Genomic DNA, 17,619 nt, shown 5'->3' on the forward strand with positions numbered 1-17,619 from the left:
AAAAACATACTTTCTCGTATTAGGTGCATTTTGCTGCTTCCTACCTCTAGATACTACATATCAGCGACCTCAGTAGTCATTACACGTCGTGAGAAAGCAGAATGGGACGCTCCGCGGAACTCACGGACTTTGAACGTGGTCAGGTGACTGGGTGTCACTTGAGTCATACGTCTGTACTCGAGATTTCCACACGCCTAAACATACCTAGGTCCACTATTTTCGATGTGATAGTGAAGTGGAAACGTGAAGGGACGCGTACAGCACAAAATCGTCTGTTGACTGACAGACAGCCGACAGTTGCAGAGGGTCGTTATGTGCAATAGGCAGACACCTGTCCAGACTATAACATAGGAATTCCAAATTGCATCAGGGTACACTAAAAGTTCTATGACAGTCGTATTTTTCATGGAGGGGGCTTGCACAGTTTCACAGCACAGACCTACACTGACGTTTTAAGTACCTTCTTGTTTCCCACTGTTGAAGAAGAATTCGGGGATGGCGATTGCATCTTTCAACACGACCGAGCACCTGTCCATAATGCGCGACATGTAGCGGAGTGCTTACAAGACAATAAAACCCTTGTAATGGACTGGCCTGCACAGAGTCCTGACCTGAACCCTATGGAACTCCTTTGTTCTGGAACGCCGACTTCGTGCCAGGCCTCACCGACCGACATCGGTACCTCTCCTCAGTGCAGCACTCCGTGAAGAATGGACTGCCATTCCCTAAGAAACCTTTCAGCATCTGACTGAATGTATGCGTGCGAGAATGGAAGCTGTCATCAAGGCTAAGGGTGGGCCAATACCATACTGAATCCTAGCATTACCGATGGAGGGTGCCACGAACTTTTAAGTCATTTTCAGCTTGGTGTCCGGATACTTTTGATCACTCACTGTAAACAGGCAGAATAAATTGCTGCGGTCGACAACGCCTATATAAGACAAGTGTCTGGAGTAGTTGTTAGATAGCTTATTGCTGCTACAATACCAGGTTATCAAGATTTAAGTGTGTTTGAACGTCGTGTGTGTTATAGTCGACACACAGCGATGAAGTGGGGATTTTCCCGTACGACCATGTCACGAGTGTACCGTAAATATCAGGAATCTGGCAAAATATCAGACCTGCTACATCGTTGCGGCCGGAAAAAAATAATGCAAGAACAGGACCAACAACGACCGAAGAGAATCGTTCAACGTGATAGAAGTGCAACCCTTCCGCAAATGGCTGCAGATTACAATGCTGGACTATCAAGTGTCAATGCGCGAACCATTCAAGAAAACATCACCGATATGGGCTGTCGGAGACGAAGGTCTACACGTTTACCATTGATGACAGCATGACGCAAAGCTTTACGTCTCGCCTGGGCTCGTCAAAACCGCCATTGGACTGTTGATGACTGAAAACATGTTGCCTGGTCGGACGAGTCTCGTTTCAAATTGTATTGAGCGGATAGGCGTGTGTGGCTATGGAGAGAACCTCATGAATCCATGGATCCTGCATGTCAGCAGAGGTCTTGTTGAGGCTGATGAAGGCTCTTTAATGGTGTGGAAAGTGTGCAGTTGGAGTAATATGGAACACTGATACGTCTAGATAAGACTCTGGCAGGAGACACGTGCGTAACAATCCCGTCTGATCACCTGCATTTATTCGTGTCCATTGTGCATTCCGACGGGCAATTCTAGCAGGATAATTCATCACCGCAAACGTACAGAATTGCTACAGAGTGGCTTCCGCTGCCCACCAAGTTCCTCAGACAAGAAAATTATTGAGCGTATCTGGGATGCCTGGCAACGTTCCATTGAGAAGAGATCTTCACCAGCTCGTACTCTCATGGATTTATGGACGGCGCTGCAGGATTCATGGTGTCAGTTCCGTTCAGTACTATTTCAGACATTAGTCGAGTCCATGCCATGTCGTGTTGCGGTACTTGCGCATGCTCGCGGGGTCCATACGCGGTATTAGGCAGGTGTACCAGTTTCTTTGACTCTTCAGTATTTTACATAGTAAAGACAGATGATATTTTTTCATCTACAGATCATAGTAAATTCACAGAGCACAAGACCCCACAGTGAACTCCAGGCATATGCTGTTAGTGATAACTATCTTAGTAGGCTTCGGATTTCTTTTATTGCAAGCGTAAGCTGGTCTGCTTATGGCAAATCGAATCTTTCTCCCTTGTGCTCGGTGGTCAGAAAGAGTGAAAAGCTTTTAAGGGTGTACAGAATAGGCTGTGCTCAGAAATAAGAAAAAATTCGGTACTTTGCACCATTTCCGAGAAAATTTGTAAAGAAGTTAGCCAATCAGGCAGTTGCGCGGGCAAATTTGAGCGGTTCGCCAGAAACGATGTCGCCGGACGTGTTCTCCTTTTGGTTTCCTAAAACCGAACAGGACAGGACAGCGACACAGAAGTTGTACATGGGAAGGTAGTAAGGATCGAACCCGAGCTAGAGATTGAGCAGTCTCGTGCAGTATCATTTACGCTATGACAACAACCGACACTAACTGTATCTGGCGAGCCGCTTTAATTTGCGCGCGCAACGGCTATTAATTGGCTAACTTCAATGCCAATTAACTGGGAAACTGCGCGACGTCTCCTACCTATTTCTTATCAATTGATTATCCCCACAACCTACATCCTTACACGCTTTTAAGATTATTTTGACTACCCTGTATAACAACCTTGGCATCCCTGTTGGAAATGCGTTGTAAGAAAGTGCCATCCAACGATGTCAACCGAAATAATTCATTTACTCCAGAAAAGGACTGGCTGCATTTGGCGTACAGCTATGCTGTGTTTATGTTGCATTTCTCCAAAACCCACAGATTTCAGAAGTTTTCATTAAAACTAACGCTAACTACGTATTGTTTGCGATTACAATTTGAGTAAAGATATAATGCAGTACAGTCAATGCGACTGCTTAATGTAGGCTGATTTGTCGGGTCACAGTAGAGGCGGCGGTGCTGTGCCTTTGTGTTCGTCGTTTCTCTTCAGTGTTAATCACTTACTGATGCAAAGCTTTTAATCACCTATTGCCGTAACAGCAGCCATCACATTCTTTGTGGGCATTCTTTCAATGTGCTGCACTGTCAACAAGTGTCGGTGGATTTGTACAAAGGAAGAAGTAAAAGCTGAAAGTCATTGTTATATAACAATAGATAACAGTTATTATATAACAATTTTCCAGCATTCAAATATAGTGCAACATCAAAACGTTCTCTTTAGATAATCTAAGATCAAAGAACGTGTATTTCGCTGCGTCACTTGCCGTCGCCCCAGGGTCCAAGCGCTGTTCGAAAGCCATTACCTCTCACTTTTTTTCCCAGGGCTGCGGGTCTGACTCGCCAGACAAGGGTGTTGTTCTAAGATAGCATCTCCACCTACTTTCTCCAGACTTCAGCACAGGACTTATCGTCAACCGAGGAGCGTGGTTTAAGTTCTACAATAGGTAGATGGGCATTCAGAGCGATCAGCAGCTTCTAGACAATAACACGAATTTCTGCTGCAGTCTTATCAGAACATTTATGTCTATCTTTGTGAGGAAAAAAACAATGAAAATTCGATGTCAAAGAGCTACCTCATTTGCCTAGAATTTATAAACGCAGGAGTGTGGACCTGACGAGCTTGTTGGCTGAATAAGATTTGACTTCTTACTCACCCCTCCAGTGAATCTGAAATAGGTTTCTACTCCAGGGAAACCTCTGCAGTGACGTGAATGTACAGAGACTCTACAAGCATTGCATGACGCTCCTAGCGACTAGAAAAAAGCGTGGGTCATTCCTGAAGAACGATTGTAGGTCAGATTCACGTAATTGAACGCCTTTATCGCTGACGTCAATCCTTTCTAGAATTATGGAACATATTCTGTACACGTATTATGACGTTTTTGGAGAACGAAAATCTGCCCTATAAAATCAACACATATTCCTCGAACAGAAGTCTAGCGAAACAGATCGCTCTGTTCCTCCAAAATCCACAGTGCTGTAGACATCAGCACTTAAGATGATGCCCTGTTCCTAGGCTTTAGGAAGGCGTCTTACACCTCCCCGAAAGATCGTTTAGCGAAAAAAAAGGGAAAAGAAAAGAAAAACGAGTTTATCGAGTATCGGGCCATATTTTCCCCTGGATTCAGGATTTCCTTGCAGATAGAATTCAACACGTCTCCCTTAACAGAACAAAATCGACAATGTAAGGATGATTTTGGGGGTATCCGAAGTGTGATAGGCCGGTCATTGTTTTAAACATACATATAAATGTTCTTGTAGAAAATGTCTGGAGCTCCATAAGACTATTTGCAGATGATGTGGTTGTCTTCAAGAAGGTAGCAAAGCCAGAGACTGCAGCGATTTGCGAAAGTACCTCCAGAGGTTGGATAAATAGTGACACTTGGCTTCGAACGCAAATAAATTTAAAGCATTGCGAATACATAGGAGAAGACGTCCACTACTGTGCAACACTGACGACAAACTGGAAACAGTATCTATCGTAAAATATCTAGGAGCAACCATCCGGAGAGACAATTAGAAACACCGCTTAAAACAATTACTATAAAAGCAGGTGTTATATTCACAGGAAGAATATTAAGAATAATGTAACTCATCCACGAAAGAAGTGGCTTACAACTGTTCCACCGATTCTTGACTATTGCTCACCACTTTGGGACCCTTACCAGAAACGATTAATAGAAAGAATAGAGAAGACATAACGAAGAGAGGCACATTCGTCTTGGGATGGTTAAGTCGGCGCCAGAGCATTCAAGAGATATTAAACAAAGTCCACTGGCAGACGCTACATGAGAGGCGTTGAGCATCACAGTGTGATTTACTAATTAAAGTACGAATGGGTACGTTCCGTAGAGAATTGGACAACGTATTCCTCCCTCCCACACACGTTTCACCAAATGACCACAACGAGAAAATTCAGGAAATTATAGCTAATGCAGAGGTTTAGCGACAATCATTCTTCCCACACGCCATTGGCTAATGGAACGGGGAAGGGGGAATCAGACGGTAGTACCAGAAGTACTTTCCATCCGTCAGACGACTTGAAGAGTATTGATGTGGATGTACATGTAAATGCATAACGTAGTACTTGAGGTGAACGAATTTAATACTGGTACTACTGAATGAACATTGCAGAAGCGTTATCACTCGCAAGTCTTCCAGTAGAAAGTGCAACCAGCCGCTCTTACATGTAAACAGGTCAAATACAGGTAACTCCCTGTCTTGTGCTACGTACATGGTGCTACATATCAGACGTCACCAGGCCAATTGTAACACAATTCTAACTGTCCGAATCGACCCGAAGAGAGACCCAGAAGAAGGACTTATTAAAATACTCTAAGAAGCAAAATTGCTGTTAAATAATGCAGCTAAAATTTATTTTCTCCTAATACACGAGGAAACACTAGTTCGAACAATGATGTTTGAATTTCGGAAATGTCCCAACTATGTATACCACATTTTACTCTGTGAAACACTCTAAAAAACTGTATGCAACTAACACCTCCGGCTAACATCGATAATTTTTTGATAAATATCGATATATCGATATTTTCTCAGCACCCCTACAGAGAACCATCCACGTAAAAACGAGACTCCTTCATAGAAGGAAACCATATTTTTCCATGGTTTCTTCGATGGCATTCTTTCCAACATGGCACAAATGTTTCGAGATGTCTCTGATATTTTCACACCTCACACCTCTTGAATCCAAAGCTGAAGTGCATCCCAAATACCAGCCTTACCTGCCTCACAATCCATTTCCTTCCACCAGTCACAACAATATATATATATATATATATACCGGTTCGGCAACACCCCGAACAAAAACACTTAAGTTTTTTACCAACCTCATGTTTTCAGGAAAATTTTAGTCTTGGTGATAGTTTGTATACCTCAATATTTCTCAGACCTCATATGCATGAGCAGTTATCATTTCGCTGTTGAATTTTGCACGATATTCGCCATTTATCGTAGATATTCGCACAGAAATTCATACTACAACAATATGGAATTTTACGCTTTTCCCAAAGCAACAGCAGTAAGATGCGCTGTATATCGTAGGTGGGCTGTGTTCTGTTACACGCACACCTAGCCAGTGAAATGATTACGATGCTACGGCATTATTGGCCAGGAGGCCCCACCTGGTGGTGTTCGGCCACCTAGTGCAAGTCCTATTTGACGTCACTTCGACGACTTGTGTGTCGATGATGATGAAATAATGGTGAAGACAATATATCATCCAACCCCGAGCGGATAAAGTTCCCAACACTGCGGGGAATCGAAGCCAGGCCCGCTGCATGGCCGTCAACCACACAGTTAGGAGCACATGGCCAGTGCGTGGTCACCATCGGCTGCTGGTCAGTGCCCGCTGCATCGAGCGCAGTGCCTCAAGCACAAAACGGTCTGAGGTGGACAGTATTACGTCGTCGGTGTCATCTTGTCCACAAATTGCATTTGAAAGGATTAAATTTTGTTCCTGCGCCATGCATTGTGTCTACCGAGGAATTAATTAGTGGAGAGGAACAAGCGATGTGGCATCTCTCACGAGACGACACCGATGACGTAGGACTTACCACCAGGCCCCAGCAAAGCCGCCCAAAATCCAACATCAGCAGGGCAGAGAGAGGAGGACTCCATTCATTTCGGAAAGATGAAGATCTTGTGGTACTGCTGTGCAGGTACATCTCATGATTATTCTTAATGCCACTGAATATCATAGCAAAGTGGTATCGTTGTTGGAAGATAGCACGTAAAAATGCATAAAATGAGACCCAACTATGTCATACAGCAGAAAAGCGGTGGAACTCCTGAAGAATCCTGGTCTAACAGGGGATTTCATCAAGAACGTTAGAGCACGAGTTTCTAGATCGTTGTACAGACTGCCTAAGGTCCACAAGGAAGTTATTCTACTAAGGCAGATTGTTAGAGCCATTGGTTCTCCTACCCACAGGCGGGCCAAAAATTTAACTAACTTTATGACTAATAGTTGGCCACTCTGAACACCACATAAAAAGTCTTGTGTATTTATTGAGAAAATTAAACAAATTAGAGTTGTCCCAAACGATATTTTAGTGAGCCTGGATGTGCTCTTACCATTTACAGAAATTGCTGTAGAGGACACATTGAAACTGTTGGCAGAGCATTTCCCTTATGGAACGACAGAGTTGTTAGACATGTTATGACGACCACTACTTTTTGAACCACAGTAAATTTTATGAAATCACGGGTGGAATATCTATCATTTCTCCGTTGTCTCCAGCAATAGCCAAATTTTTTATGGAACTTTTTCAGGAACGTACATTAAATTCGTCTCACCTTCGTCCATCTTCATGTTATCATTATGTTGACGGCTCCTTTGTGGTTTGGACACACTGCATAGAAGCTCTTTAGTACTTCCAGGAACATATAAACAGCATGCACCAGAACATCCAGTTCTCCGGCGTGACACAGAAAGAGGGAAGGCTGCCGTTTGCACATGTTCTGGTGCAATGAAAGTTGGATGGACGTATCGACCACTTAGTGTACCGGAAGCCGATGCACACTGCTTTATATCTCAGGGCCTTGAGTTTCCACCATTTACTCCGGAAGAGAGCAGGTAATACACTGGTACACAGAGCAGAAACCTGGCAGAATAAAACTGCGTGCAGGACCGAGACTCGAACTCGGGACCTTTGCATTTCGCGGACAAGTGCTCTACCAACTGAGCTACCCAAGCACGACTCACGACGCGTCCTTACAGCTTCCATTCTGCCAGTACCTCGTCTTTTACCTTCCAGCGCGGACGTTGACATTATCTGGGACAGCATGACTTAAGTACCGACCACTCAGGAGCCGTCTTTGGGCTATATAAAGCCACCACAGGATCAGTTTTGTCAGTCAGTTGTTCCTGGCGAAGACGATGATGGAAACCGTTGAAAGCTTGAGGCTTTACCCTGAATTAACGTGGCAAGAAGTCCGAGAATGTTTTGTACTACAGAACACGCCGTATTTATAAAAGCATTGTTTGGAGCTTGTCTGCATGTACGTAAACAGGAGAGAATGATGTGGCTGTAATCAGAGGTAGTGTTTGGCAAACTGTGGTGTCTGGCGGCACAGCTACCAAGCATCGGAGCAGTGGTGAGACACAACATTGTTAGGAGACACGTGGCTCGGTGGTCGAACTGGGCGGACGTGTGGTTTAGTGGCTCTGTAAGCTTTGTTTGGTCGCGTAGTGTGCTAGTAACGTAATCTAAAGTCGCGCAGGCAGTGAACTTCACTAATGTGAAATATGTTTCTGCTGCTGGCAAACTGTTGGCGCTTAAATGTGAATAGTTCATGAACAAAGCTTACGGCATGCGCGATACATTCTTCAGTGTGTTAGGGTGGGTGATCGCGGAGTACTGGCAACCTGTTAACACTCAAGTGTTGTATTGTCGTTCCCGGTGGCCCTCTGGTCACGATTCGTAATTTGTGAGCTTTGTTGACTCGGAGACTATCAGATTAAGTACTTACGTCTTTCCTAAATATCCTGGCAAGGTGCGGGACGTCCCGGCGCGGAGTGGCCACGTGGTTTGAGGCGCAATGTCACGGACTGCGCGGCCGCTCCTGCCGGAGGTTAGAATCCTCCCTCGGGATGGGCGTGTGTGTGTTGTTCCTAGCGTAAGTTAGTTTAAGTAGTGTGTAAGGCTAGGGACCAATGACCTCAGCAGTTTGATCCATTAAGAATTCACACACATTTGAACACTTTTTTTGTGAGATGTCCCACGAGACAACATATCAACTCTTCTGTGAATGAAGTTTCGTGTGCACTATTGGTAACGGCACACTCTGGGAGGCGACGTCTTTGAATTGGTGTGGATGTAACGACTAATGTACAACCACTTAATTCGAGGACACTTGGCCCCCACAACATTCAAGAAAGGCAACAGTAGTAATCCACTAAATTACCGGCTCATATCATTAACGTCGATATGCACCAAGATTTTGGAACATATATTGTGTTCCAACATTATGAATTACCTCGAAGAGAACGGTCTGCTGAGACGCAGTCAACATGGATTTAGAAAACATCGTTCTTGTGAAGCACGGTTCTTTACTCAAAATAAGTGTTAAACGTTAGTGACAAAGGATTTCGAATTGATTCCGTATTTTTAGATTTCCAGAAGGCTTTTGACGCTGAACTACACAAGCCGCTTGTAAATAAATTACGTTCTTATGGAATATCGTCTCAGTTATGCCACTGGGTTCGCGATTTCCTGTCAGAGAAACCACAGTTAGTAGTAATTGGCGGAAAGTCATCGAGTAAAACAGAAGTGATTTATGGAGTTCCCGAAAGTAGTGTTATAGGCCCTCTGCTGTTCCTTATCTATATAAATGATTGAAGAGAATCTGAGCAGCCATCTTCGGTTGTTTGAAGATGACGCTGTCGTTTAGCGACTAATAAAGTCATCAGTAGATCAAAACAAACTGTAAAACGAATTAGAAAAGATGTATGTATGGTGCGAAAACTGGTAATTGGCCCTAAATAATTTAAAGTGTGAGGTCATCCACGTGAGTGCTAAAAGGAATCTGTTGAACTTCGCTTGTACAATAAATTAATCAAACCTAAAGGACGTAAATTCAACTAAATACCTAGGAATTACAATTACGAAGAGCTTAACTTGGAAAGCACACACACCAAATGTTGTGTGGAAGGTGATCCAAAGACTACGTATTATTAGCAGAACACTCAGAAGATGCAACAGATCTACTAAAAGAGACTGCCTACACTACGCTTGTCCGTCCTCTTTTGGAGTGCCGCTGCGCAGTGTGGGATCCTTACCAGATAGGATTAAGGCAGTGCATCGAAAAAGTTCAAAGAAGAGCAGCATGTTTTGGATTATCGAGAAATAGATGAGAGAGTGTCATGGACATTACACAGGACTTGAGTGGACATCATTAAAACAAAGGCGTTTCCGTTGCGGCAGGATCTTCTCACGAAATTTTAATCACTAACTTTCTCCTCCGAAAGCGAAAATATTTTGTTTACGCCAACATAAATTGGGAGAAAATATCATCATCATAAAGTAAGTGAAATCAGAGCACGCACGGAAAGATATACGTGTTTGTTTTTCCCGCGCGCTGTTGCAGAGTGGAATAATGGAGAATTATTGTGAAGTTCGTTCGACAAACCGTCTGCCAGCCACTTAAGTGTGATTTGTAGAGTATCCATGTAGATGTAGACGTGTATGTGGTGCTGTTCCGCCAGAATTAGTTTCCCTTTATTGGTAGCTGTATTCAAAATGCCGAAGTGTGGTTGTGTTGAAACATTCATTAAGTAGACTTCCCATGTTGAAGCGCTATGTGCTGATAACTGCAATAGACGTAAGGTTATGTGAGTTTCCCATGTTGGAGCAATTCCGTTGGCCGGGAAGGACACAGAACTGGTAGCTACGTCATTATTAACACAATGCCAATCACCCATATAGACTACCGTGAGTTATGTCCGACCGTACATTGTCAAGTAAGGTTTGTCATTCCATATTCTCTCAAAGTCGCCCGATGTAATATTTTTCTGTCCTGTACCAACACAACGGTTCCATTTACAGTGAAAAGTAATCTGACCGTGAGATGAAATCGAAAATGTTAAAAGCTCGAACACAAAACAAAACATTCTGCAGATATTGCTACATGCAAGAGAAAGAAAACAATTTTTTGCTAATTTTGCGCTGTTAAAATTTACAAACTTTTGAGGTAAAATTTACACAAACATAATTTTTGAAATTTAAAAGTTAAAAAAACAAAGTATGTGTACATTAGAGTATGATTTCAGTGAGGAAAAGACATGAGCTTCAAACTGTTAGACTAAGTTGGTGGCATGAGACGTATGATCCGTACCTTAGATCGCTTTTGTGTGTCAGTTTGAGGGTGTTTCCTGGCTCCATACAACCCAAGTGGCCTTTATCAGACTATTCGTCTCGACTTCCCATACACCACTGTGTTAAGTTGTAAGCAGATATCGTTTACACTGTGTAGAGAGGTTCTCCGGTGAGTTCTTTTACTTTCGATGTCATTCAAAAATTGTTAACTCTACAATGTCTGTCGTTGCTCAGTTGCGCCGCGTAGACGAATACTATATTTGTAGAACAAAACGCAATTTGTTTGCTTTTCAACTTTAAATACAATGAGTGTCTGGAAAGTTTTGCGAATGGTCTCAGTAACGCGTTTAAACCACAGAAATAAGTGTTTTTTACTCACTGCTTCAACACTGTGCACGAGCGCTAACATTTCATGAGTCTCCGTCATCATTTCCCCTAATCTGAACCAAAACGCATGTTGACACGTTGCTCGATTTTGCTCTCCATTTTACAGTGACAGGTATGCGACGGATGCTTGTGGATGATAAGCAAAGAGAGTGTACGCGCTATTGTTCACGAACGTTCGCAGACGCAGCGGGTATTCAACAACGCTAGACCGTGTGACGTGTTTCGAGCGATTCCAGAAGAAGTGTTTGCTGACTGTTTCCAACAGCTTTACAACCGATATCAGAAGTGAAGTGTAGCTACTCGTGATTACTCGGAAGACCAGTAAATGCATTTCCATTGTAATTTTTGCTTCTCTTATTTTCTGAGACCATTCACCGAGCGTTTCATATGTACCTTGTATGGAACTATTGTACCAAGAAGCAACGGAAGAACTGATAAACAAGAGCACTATAACACGGGAATGACTCCATGAACACAACTTCAGCTCCACCTATCACTTCTGCTCGCATTACAGTCGACGCTGGGTACGTTTAACGTCATAAATCGTAGCGCCATTAACAATTCGGCCTCGTCACGTGAGACAATAAAGTTAGTTGGTTACATGTTCCATAGATAATCTAAAGGTTTCTTTTATCGAAATGGTTTGGAACAAGTCAGTTTACAGGATATGTAAACATGATTAGCGTTAACATTAATGAAGACATTATTTTCAGTCGTACTCATTCAACCACACCTTTTTTGTAGTTTAGCAGTTTTTAAGTAGAAATTCAATGGAATAGAATGAGTTGTCCAGGAGGAATGATTTTAAATTAGATCTAAAACGTGTTTCGCTGGTGGTCAGATTATGTTATTGGGCAAATCATCAATTTTTGCTGCTGCATAGTGAGCTGCTATCTGAGCCACTGACAGTTTTAACAGTGGGTAGTGCAAGTCATTTTTCCCTCTTATGTTATAGGTGTGGACACCGCTGTTGATCTCAAATGGTGATGCATTACTTACGATCAATTTCATTACTGAATATATTTGTCATAACGGCGCAGTTGATATGAGTAGCTCCTTGAAGAAGTGCCTACGTGATGTCCGTGGGTGAGCACCACACATTACTCTTACTGCTCCCTATTGCGCAATCAATAGTTTCTTTTTAAGTCATGAGTTACCCCCACAAAATTATCCGAAAGACATTATTGACTGAAAATAGGCATAATATGTCAGGATGTTCCTACAATTGTTTCCAAGACTGCCTACTATACGAAGAGCAGAAGCAGTTGGACTTGTTTCATAACCTCAGTAACACATGCTTCTTCCCGTTAAAGTTTTTATCAATATGTACACCCAAAAATTTGGAGAATTTTGCCCTATTTACTGACTCCTGCTCGTGTGCTACATCAATTGCTGAAATTACTTTATTCGTTGTACAGAACTAAATTCAGTGTGGTTTCCTGCTTTTTTTTTCAAAATTTACGGAATCCATTTGAAGAGAACTGCTTAATAATTCCTTGTAAAATGTCATTTACTAATTCTTCTGCTCCTTTCTGACTGATACGATTTGTTACAACACTAGTGTCTACATCTACATGGATACTCTGCAAATCACATTTAAGTGCATGGCAGAGGGTTCACCGAACCACTCTGACAATAATTCTCAATTATTCCAATCTCGCACAGCGCGCGGAAAGACGATCAGCTACGTCTTCCAGTGCGAGCTCTGATTTCCCTTACTTTATTATGACAGTCTCTTTAACATACCTTTTACATTTTCTGAGTGTACTTCCAATAAAACGCAGTCTTTGGTTAGCCTTCCCCAGAAAATTTTCTGTGTTCCTTCCAATTTCAGCAGTTCGCAGTTGTAATTCCTAGACATTAAGTTGAATTTATGGCCTTTAGATTTGACTTATTTAGCGCCTAATCGAAGATTAACGGATTCCTTTCACCACTCAGATGGATGACCCCACACTTTTGGTCAATTGCCAACTTTTGCACCATACGGATGTCTTTTTTAAATCGTTTTATGGTTTGTTTTGATCTTTAGATCACTGTACTGGACGATAAACGACTGCCAAAAGCACCAATGTTTTTTGCTGAACGTTGAGTGGAAGGTCATTACATAGGTAAGGAATATGAATGGACACAAAATTGTGATCTCCTTCCTCCCCCCCTCCACATCTACATCTACATCCATACTCCGCAAGCCACCTGACGGTGTGTGGCGGAGGGTACCCTGAGTACCTCTATCGATTCTCCCTTCTATTCCAGTCTCGTATTGTACGTGGAAAGAAGGATTGTCGGTATGCTTTTGTGTGGGCTCTAATCTCTCTGATTTTATCCTCATGGTCTCTTCGCGAGATATACGTAGGAGGGAGCAATATACTGCTTGACTCTTCGGTGAAGGTATGTTCTCGAAACTTTAACAAAAGCCCGTACCGAGCTACTGAGCGCCTCTCCTGCAGAGTCTTCGACTGGAGTTTATCTATCATCTCCGTAACGCTTTCGCAATTACTAAATGATCTTGTAACGAAGCGCGCTGCTCTTCCCATTCCCCCCCCCCCCCCCCCCCCTCCATGTACATAAAATTTTCTACCTTTCCGATTGTCTCTGAACTGTTCAGCGTACCTTTCGGATTCTGTTGGGTAAGTATGATTAAAACCAGCTGGGCGTAGCGCGATCAGTTCTATAAGCACGGCGAGTGACTCACCCTTCCCCTTCATGATGCCGTGCGTGAGGTAGAGCGGCGCGCGGCCGGTGCACGCGTCCTTGGCGAAGGCGTCGCGCACGAGGCGGGCGTCGGCCAGCACGACGGTGGGCACCGAGCCCAGGCGCAGCGAGAAGATGGGCCCGTAGCGGCGCGCCAGCGCGCTCAGCGACTCGTGCGGCGCCGCGGGGTCCAGCAGCAGCAGGCTGCCCAGCAGCGGCAGCCCGCGCGGCCCGGGAGGCCGCCCCTTCGTGTCCGGCCGCAGCCACAGCCAGAGCGCCACCGCCGTCACCAGCGCCGCCGCGCACAACCACGGCTCCATCCTCTGCCTGCAACCGAGCCGCGCACCTACTCTGGATCTTCGTCCTATAACTGCCCACGTCGTGTTGTGCCGACTCCACTGCAGCTTGAATGGATTTTTGAGTTTGTTTTATATGCCCGACTTCTAATTTCACCATACATGTCTCCAGGGTTGAGCAGTTATTGCCCGATGACGACACGCAATACAGTTTGTTAAAGCGGAGTTCGCCGTTATTAATTATGTTTTCACATTTAATTTTATTACTGGTACAGAGACTCAACGTTCCTTTGTTTAACAGCGAGTCGTCAAAATAAGTATGAAATGCTAAGGTCTTTGCAATACATAATGTCGACTATTGAGTTAAAGTTCGTACCTATTTTGACATTATAGAGAAGAGAAACCTTAAGCACTTCTGCTTCTATAGTCTCAGTATCAAACGTTCACTAATTTTAATTTACGTCCTATCTTAGTTCAGTATTTAACACAATTATATATCGATGTCATTTCAGAGATATTACGTCGGTTCCACACTAACGGAACAACATGCAATTCTCGTTTAACATCACTTTCATTAATAATCCTGTTTCTTACGACGCAAATGTTAATGAATGATCACTATCTAGGACGAAAGAGGGATTGATCCTAATCATGAGAATAGCTTTTAATGAGCTCGCAATCGTTAATTAAATAAAAACTCACGTTCAAGGATGATATGCGAACAACTTTCGTTACGTCCGTTTTCACGTATCTGTCAAAACTAATCCTGTCGCCCACAATTCAAATTAACACTGACGTTAACCCCTTTTGTCGGAACATCGAATCGTAACTATTATGTGAAAGTTTATTCTAGTCCCCGAATTAATTCCTTTCAGATAGCGCACGACCGAACAGCAGAACGGAACACAAACGACCTTACATAACGACAATGTCCGCCGAATGAACAACACTGACTTTATCTTCTCTACTCTGCTTGGTTAAATTATTACTAATTACAATTTATTCAGCTATTTAAGGAAATCATCTAACAAAAAACAAAATAAATTTATCTCAACGTAAAAGATCCGTTATAGTCCGTACCATCGCCTGGCGTATTAGGTAACGGAAAGTGATCAGAGGAATAACCCTTTCGAGTCATACAGCCAAGATTTTTGAAAGAATTTTACTAAATCGAATAAGTGAAAAGATAGAGAAGGAGCTGAGTCAAGAACAGCATGGGTTTAGGAAAGGAAGAAGCACGATGGACCTGATATTTTCTATCCGTCAACTCATGGAAAAGAGTTGGGAGTATAACAAAAGGGTGATAATGGTTTTTATAGACATAGAAAAGGCATATGACTCAGTCAACCGGGAAAGACTCTGGGAAGAAATAAAGTAGATAGATATAGAAGACAGACACAATGTAAAAAAAAAAAAAAAAAATGTTCAAATGTGTGTTAAATCTTATGGGACTTAACTGCTAAGGTCATCAGTCCTTAAGCTTACACACTGCTTAACCTGAATTATCTTAAGGACAAACACACACACCCATGCTCGAGGGATCACTCGAACCTCCGCCGGGACCAGCCACAAAGGGACACAGTGTAATAAGACAATGTACAGAGGACACTACTGTAGAATTAGAAGTAAGACAAGGACTTCAGCAAGGAAGTATTCTATCTCCTGCACTTTTCAATGTTATGATGGATGGGATGAATATGACAGTTAAAGATATAGTGAAACAAAAAGACACAAAAGATGATTTTTGCAGATGATTTGGTAATAATAATGAGCGTATGACATTGGAGGCCGGGAGACCCCTCGCGGGGCGAACCGCTCCACAAGTTCTTTAACGCCACTACGGCGACTTGCGAGTGAATGAGGATGAAATGATGATGAAAAACACACAACACCCAGCCATCTCGAGGCAGAGAAAAACCCTGACCCCGCCGGAAACGAACCCGCGAACGCTACCGCAAGACCACGAGCCGTGGACGATGATACGGTAATATCGGGTGATAAAGGGTTAGACGTACAGTTACAACTGGATGTGTGGAAGGAAATAATGTAAAAGTATGGATTAAAAATAAATAAAGATAAAAGTGAAGTAATAGTATTTGAAAGAGAGAAAGGGATCAACGGAAATATTACCTTGAATGGAGAACCCCCCAAAGTGGTGGAAAGTTTCACTCATTTACGGAGTGAAATATCTAGGGATGGAAGAATAACCAACGAAATTAATAGGATGTTACAAAGGGAGGCAATTTCTACTAAACAATAAAACACCTGATTTGGAATAAGGAAGATTCAGAAAAAGCAAGAATGTATAAGAATTATTACCTCCCTATTGTCACCTATGGTGGAGAAACATGGACAATGACAGAAAGGGACTGGATCAGACTGCAAGCAGGGGAAATGAAATTTCTCAGAGCAGTTAAAGGAAAAACAAGAATGGACAGAGTAAGGAACCTTAAACAAGAAAGTATGAGAGAAGAAATTGAAAAAAAAAGTGATTAAGATTGTATGGGCATGTTAAGAGGATGCATGGGCAGAGACTCCCCAAAATTATGGAAGAACTAAAGATGGAAATTCCTGGCAGATTAAAACTGTGACGGACCGAGACTCTACTTCCGAGTTTGAGTCTCGCTCCGGCACACAGTTTTAATGTGCCAGGAAGTTTCATATCAGCGCACACTCCGCTCAAAGAGTGAAAATTTCATTCTAGAACTAAAGATGGATGGAAAAAGGCCTAGAGGGCGCCCAAGAACACGGTGGAAAATGAGAGTGAGGATATCTGTGGGAAGGAGGGGTGTGACCAGGTAGCAAGTGGAGGAAGAAAAGTGGTGGGAGGACAGAGCCAAATGGAGAGGACTCGTCAGCACCCAGACCCGGCAGTAGCTGGAGCGGAATCCTGATATAGAAAGACAGTGATCACAGCTCCGACATGCACTAAGGTGACAAAGGTCATCAGGTATCGATATGCACCTATTTATATGGCGGTAGTATCGCGTACAAAAGGTAGAAAAGGGCAGTGCACAGGCGTTGTTGACATTACTACTAAGGCATTATATGAGAAAAGTTTCACGACAGGATTACGGCCGCACGACGGGAAATAACAGACTCTGAACGTGGAATGAGAGATGGAACGCATGACACATTCCATTTCTGTAGTCGCTAGGGAGTACAGAGTGTCAAAAGTGTGCCGGCAGTACCAAATTTCACGCATTACCTCTCATCAACGACAACGCAGTGGCCGACAGCACTCACTCAACGACCGAGGGCACCGGCATTTGCATAGAGTTAATGGGAGATTTACTATCTTTTCGTTCAAAAAACCGATTTTTTTTAAATTGCATTTTTTGGATCCCTAAAAGTGTTTAGAATCCAGCCCTGAAACGGTTTTTCCGAATACGGAGCGGAAACTATTG

The 17,619-nt window shown here is 43.1% G+C and overlaps 1 protein-coding gene across 1 annotated transcript in view; it reads right to left on the reverse strand.

Moving 5' to 3' along the window:
• The window catches only part of LOC126305900 (cytochrome P450 306a1), a 352,029-nt gene that overhangs the window by 299,633 nt on the left and 34,777 nt on the right, over window positions 1-17,619 (reverse strand). Inside the window, exon 2 of the mRNA XM_049992044.1 lies at window positions 13,918-14,243. Within this exon, the coding sequence (XP_049848001.1) occupies window positions 13,918-14,236 (319 nt within the window). The 5' untranslated portion in view covers window positions 14,237-14,243. The remainder of the gene's footprint in view (window positions 1-13,917; window positions 14,244-17,619) is intronic.

Source organism: Schistocerca gregaria, chromosome 1, assembly GCF_023897955.1.
Source record: "Schistocerca gregaria isolate iqSchGreg1 chromosome 1, iqSchGreg1.2, whole genome shotgun sequence".
Taxonomy (NCBI): Eukaryota; Metazoa; Arthropoda; class Insecta; order Orthoptera; family Acrididae; genus Schistocerca; species Schistocerca gregaria.